The following is a 5,835-nucleotide window of genomic DNA, read 5'->3' as shown; positions in this document are numbered from 1 at the left end:
ACAAGGCTGACCCTTTGAATTACAGGCACAACAGAAACAGGAAGTAAGACTGAGAGAAAGTTGTGGTGAAAGAGTACAGCAGGGTTCGCCACCATCCTCTGCCACAGCCTCATGGAGCTTTAGGTGTTTTCGCTCAATAAACACTCACAACGCCGGTCTGGGAATCGAAACCGTGATCCTATGACTGCGAGTCCGCTGCCCTAACCACTGGGCCATTGCGCCTCCACACACACACACACGCTCACGCTTACATATGTTTTTAATTCAAAATCATGTTTGCATTGTTCTATCAGGTTTGAATTGATATTAAGTAAAAATGTGTTTTTATTTAATCTGTAGCATAGACATTGTTTATTTTAGGCTTTGGTTGGAATTTAATTTAAATTTCAGAATTGTTTTCCTTACATTTTGATGCCAAAAGTAACCATTAAGCTAAAGGTTTTTTTTTTTTTTTTTAATCAGTACAAGTGTTATTTAATGGATCAAAAATGATGATTAACTCTTAAAGTTCTGTTGTGCTTTCTCTGTCAAAATCTCTTCAAAAACTAAAGATAGCCTAGTTTAATAATCTTAAAAATATAAATTATTGCTTGAATCTGGATGAAATTTATTGATATGTTACAGTGATTGTTGATATCAATACTGAATGTAGTTTTTACCTATTGTTGACTTTTAGGTGATAAGTAGGTTGAATACAATGAATAAACATTTTCACATATATTTACAAGAAATTGATTTCTTAATTAAATTAATCATTAATAGATAATGACATTAAATTCTAACTTACCCTGCACTAGGATATCAGTCACCATTAAACCTTGAAGTCAAAGGAAGAAAAATCTAGAGAAATTTACTTGACAAAACACAGAAAAATATCACACATAGGACAAATAAAAAGTTCATTCTAAAATGAGGTTAAACTTTCTCACTTGGGAAAAGTGCTTAGTTCCAGTTGTTGACCTTTAAAAATAACAACACTGTGTCTACTGTGATTTAATATTGGTCGGGATTTGGTGCTAGCTGCAGATATCTGCAGTACAAGACTTAATTAGGTTACTTTCAGCTTAACCATTTTGTATATGAAAGTCTTAGAAATACAGTTATTAGCATATCAGTATCTCAATATTTAGCAAAGATTTTGGCATCAAAACTATTATTAATTAGACAGAAATTTTCTGAAACATATCGATTTTACAGTAAAAAATAACAAACTAATGAACAGATATACAAATAAGATAAATTTTCTTTGTCTTTTAATCTGTAGTCTTCAGTTCAGCTCCAATAGTCATTATATAACCTGAAGAGAATTAATTACCTTTCTATAATTACCTGCAAATTTAGCCAGCTCCTCATCACAGATGATATCATTGTGATTTCTTAGGTAAAAGTTTTACAACCACAAGGCATGACAACTGATATCCCAAATTACCAATGCAGATCATATCACCATGAAGGAGGCCTCTTCAGATACATAAAACCATACATCCAGTGCACAAATGTACCATTCTTTTAAGGGCATTATAACAGATGCCATCTCATCTTGAACTCAATTGGATCGACAGTATTTGTTCTGTTCTATTTTAGATAATTTTTTTTTATCTGCAAAAACTTCATTAAATTTTAACCACCTGATAAAATGGGAATATGAGTTCTATAACTTAACACTGCATTATACTATTCAGCAAAACCCTTATGAAGTCTTTTTTTTTTTTTTAAATAAATATTTGCAGCAGTATATATTTCCAGATATTATTGTTATGATGACATTCTATATGTAATTTAAATTTTGCTTTATTATATTGTATATTATGAAAACTAAGTGCAATCTCTTGCAGATATTCTTTTCTTGTGTAGGGTTTCAGGCAAATCAGACTGAAGTTTATCTCCTGCCAATTTAGTTCCAACTGTCTTAAATTATTTGTAACTGAACTGTGATAATAAACACTTGAATTGTTTTTAATTTTTTACCATTTTTTCTCTGAAAGATTATTCTTGTCCTATGAATTTAAAATTTTATAACCTAGACTTTTGATTACATTGTAGCCTCATATTCGTATCTGGGAATCAGTGCGTCTTACAACCTTAATGGTTATTGGCATTGGTGACTTTGAAAGAGCTGTATGCTGTTTGTCTTTTTCGAAGCTGGTAAGTTAAAACAAAAGCCTTCATTACCTGTATTTTCTCACTTTATATATATGTTACCTTGCATTAAATCTGAAAGCATTTAACTCCTGTACATGTGATTTCACTGAGATTAATTTTTTTAACTTGATGTCGCAGCAAAGTTTAAATGTGAAATTTACATAACTACAAAATGTTTAGTTTATAGATTACTTGGAAAGTGAGGTGCTTAAAATATCTTGAACAATGTAACACCTTGTCACCCATATAGTTAATCAAATTGTTCAAGGAGCATACCCAACTACTGGTATTATAGTCATTTGTTACAAGAGTAAAGGAGATGCCTTAGAGAGAACTAACTATAGAGGCTACAAATATTGTGAGGAGGGTTTTAATTGATTAAATCAACCCCATTACTAGACTGGTACTTGAATTTATTAACTCTAAAAGAAAGACAAAGTTGACTTTGGTGGGATTTGAATTCACAATGTAAAACTGTAATAAATACCACAAGGCATTTTGTCCAATTCTGTGATGATTTTACTAATCTGCTGGTTGATATAATTAGGAACAAAGAAACTCTGGAAAATGGAAGAAGAGTTGAAGAACAATAGAATGACTGTTTATTTTCTTTCTTACAAAAGTTTTGTTTTGATGTGTAAATGTTTTTAGGGTTTGTCAAAAAGAAAAAAAAAATATTCTAATTGACATGTTTGGTTTCTTTTGTAGGATGGAGGCCAACATCTTGTTGCAGTGGATGAGGCTAATGAGCATGTAATCTCTGTGTGGGACATCAGTAAAGAGAAGGCACATAAAGTCACAGAAACTAAGGTAACATTGGTTCACTGATGGTATGGTAAAGTTGGCTTGTAGTCTTAAGAAAGAATATTCACCCTATAAAGCAATGGTTCTCAACTATTTTTTTTATCTAAGGTCCCTTTGATTACTCTTTTATTCTGGTGGAACCCATAGACATTCAATGTTTACAAACCAGTTTTATAGATACTTTTTACAAAATTCTTATTTTGTTATTCACACATTAACTTGTGTAGGTTGAACTATGTAAAATGTTGAGAAAGAAACCTAGCTATTTCTTACAAGAGATACATTTAAATCAAAATTTTACATTAACACTTAAAATACTACTGTGGATCTCCAGTTTACTATTTTGCTAGTGTGGACCCCCCCCCCAAAAAAAAAAATCTTATATGGACTTCCAGGGGTCATATGGACCCCAGTTGAGAACCACTGCTATAAAGCAAAAGGTATTTGGATATGTTAGTTTGATTAATAAAATGGTAGCATTCATATTGCTTCTACTCTGTTCCATATTAAATTGAAGGTGAATTAGGATTGAATTTTAATTTACATGATTTTTCATGGATTAATCTAGGGGACATAAATTATTGACAAGATCATGCAGGTAACTAAAGCTGCATGATATTCTTTATTATCAGTTGCAGCAACGTGGTGATTGAATTTGAAGGATGTGATGGTGATAATGGAAATGTAGAAAGAAACAAATGCAGCCTCAAGACAAGCATGAATAAAATTGGCAAGCAACCCAGCCAACAACCCTCTCTAACCTTCAGAGTAATTTTAAGTCTATTACAAGGTGCATTCCAGAAGGTTTGAGACTTTTTCTGTCCCAGATTATTGTAATTTTAGTATATCATTACTACACATCTAATAAGCTGACCTGCAAACATTTTTAAAAATCCAAATTGAAGAAGACAGCTGTAATAGCACTTTGAATACACCTTACTAAATGTTGCTTGCTACAGCTGACTAGTTTGCAGAATGCAGCCAGGATGTGAAAACAAGTTGGAAGCTTTTTAAAATGCTACAGAAAATCATTAATTACTCCAGACAGCTTATGGATTAACTTGTATGAGCTGAGCATCAGTTTGTTTTTTACTGGCATAAGAGGTTCAAGGATGGTAAAGAGGAGGTGAGAGATAATGAGTGGTGTGGGAAGGAGAGAGGCATCAGAATATCAGAGTTGGTTGAGAAAATTTGCAATTTTCTAGACAAAGACTGTCATGACCATAAAGACATACAGTTTGGAGTTGGTATGGCAACTGTACACAGAATTATTCATGAAGATCTGAACATGTGCAAAGTTTGACAAACAGAAGGAAAGACACATTGGTGACAGCAGAGAGACAGTTGAACTCATTACATCCAGTCCAAGAGTACTTGAGTCTCTGGTGACCTGTGATGAAAGCTGGATCTACTGTTATGATCCAGAGACCAAGAGGGCGAGTGCCAATGGAAGCATCCTGGCTCTCTGAGACCCAAGAAGGCCAGGCAAAGCAAGTCCACTGGGAAGCTTGAGATGATCCGTTTTGACATTGGGCATCATCTACATCCACTAGGTTCCCATTGGCCAGACAATCAACAAGAGGTATTTTTACTTTTTAGTGAGTTCAGCAAGAGATTTCATTGCAAAGGGCTAGAGCTCTTCCACTTGGATCAGTGACACTTGCACCAGGACAGTACATCAGGCCACAATCTCATCCTGGTAACCAACTACTTGACAGAGATGGACATCAAAACTATCCCTCACCCTCCCTGCAGTCCAGACTTTGCTCCCAGTGACTTGGTTGTTCCTCTTCAAGCTGAAGGAGGACCTCAAGGTCAGTTGTTTTGAAGACAGAGAAGATGATGGAGGCTGTGACAAGGATCTTGGACACTTTCACTTTGGAGGACTTCCAGGGGGGCCTTCATGAAGTGGCTGGAGTGCTGCAAGTGCACTGAAGTCAGAGAGGATTGTACTTTGAAGGATATTAGAGTTTTCTACTTCTTTGAAAAAATAAATGTTTCTCCTGGAAAAAGTCTCAAAATTCAGGAATGCACCTGTAAATCTTGCCAATGACTTGTTTAACTATTTTGCTGAAATTTGTATAAAATTTACTTTTGAAATTTTCTATATTAGTTTTGTCTTAATGGATCAGATATTCAAATTTTAGGGGACATAAATTTATCCAACTCTTATTTTCAAATGTACCAAGGATAGTTTTATATTTTAAAGGAGGTATTTTTAAAATATAAACAATTTTGATGTTCATTGTTTATTATGTGAGGTATCACAGTAAAATACAGTAGAGACAGGTATTGCATCAGTTACAACTTGATTAGTATAACAACTACATATATGATATTGACTACATTTATGCGATACTATCATCTACATATATAATATCAACTACAATTATAATATCATCTACATATATAATGTTATATCCTTTAAATATATAATATAATATTGGCTATATATCTTTGAAAATTGCATACATATGCCTTATTGTTCCAAAAAATTTTAATTAAATGAATAATGCTTTGTCTGCAAAAAAATTGTAATAATTCTGTTTCCTGAATTTTAATGAAGTTTTCCCCTTTTCATCATCAGAGTTCAACCGAAACTGTGCTAGGAGCTGAATTCCATCCATCAGAGAAAAACACTATAGTCACATGTGGCAAAAGTCATATTTCATTTTGGACCTTAGAAAGTGGTGCATTAACCAAAAAGATGGGAATATTTGATGTAAGTTAATTTTGGTGAAGTAAATTCAAGATTTGTATTTTAAAAAATCTTAAAGTATCTCTTTTATTTTTTCATATTATACTAAAATTCTTCTTCAAAAAGTCTTTGAATAAATTTAACCCTAATTAATATAATAAAATAAATAACTATTTTAACTCACATTAATT

At 32.9% G+C, this 5,835-nt stretch overlaps 1 protein-coding gene across 1 annotated transcript in view; it reads left to right on the top strand.

Moving 5' to 3' along the window:
* Positions 1 to 5,835, top strand: part of LOC106869890 (echinoderm microtubule-associated protein-like 2) — a 374,285-nt gene that overhangs the window by 196,162 nt on the left and 172,288 nt on the right. The window contains exons 14-16 of the mRNA XM_052971985.1: positions 2,044 to 2,145; positions 2,851 to 2,952; positions 5,534 to 5,668. Coding sequence (XP_052827945.1) covers positions 2,044 to 2,145; positions 2,851 to 2,952; positions 5,534 to 5,668 — 339 coding nt within the window. The remainder of the gene's footprint in view (positions 1 to 2,043; positions 2,146 to 2,850; positions 2,953 to 5,533; positions 5,669 to 5,835) is intronic.

The sequence above is a fragment of the Octopus bimaculoides genome, chromosome 11 (assembly GCF_001194135.2).
Source record: "Octopus bimaculoides isolate UCB-OBI-ISO-001 chromosome 11, ASM119413v2, whole genome shotgun sequence".
Taxonomy (NCBI): Eukaryota; Metazoa; Mollusca; class Cephalopoda; order Octopoda; family Octopodidae; genus Octopus; species Octopus bimaculoides.
Note: the sequence above shows the minus strand (reverse complement) of the source record. Positions and strands in the feature narration are given on the sequence as shown.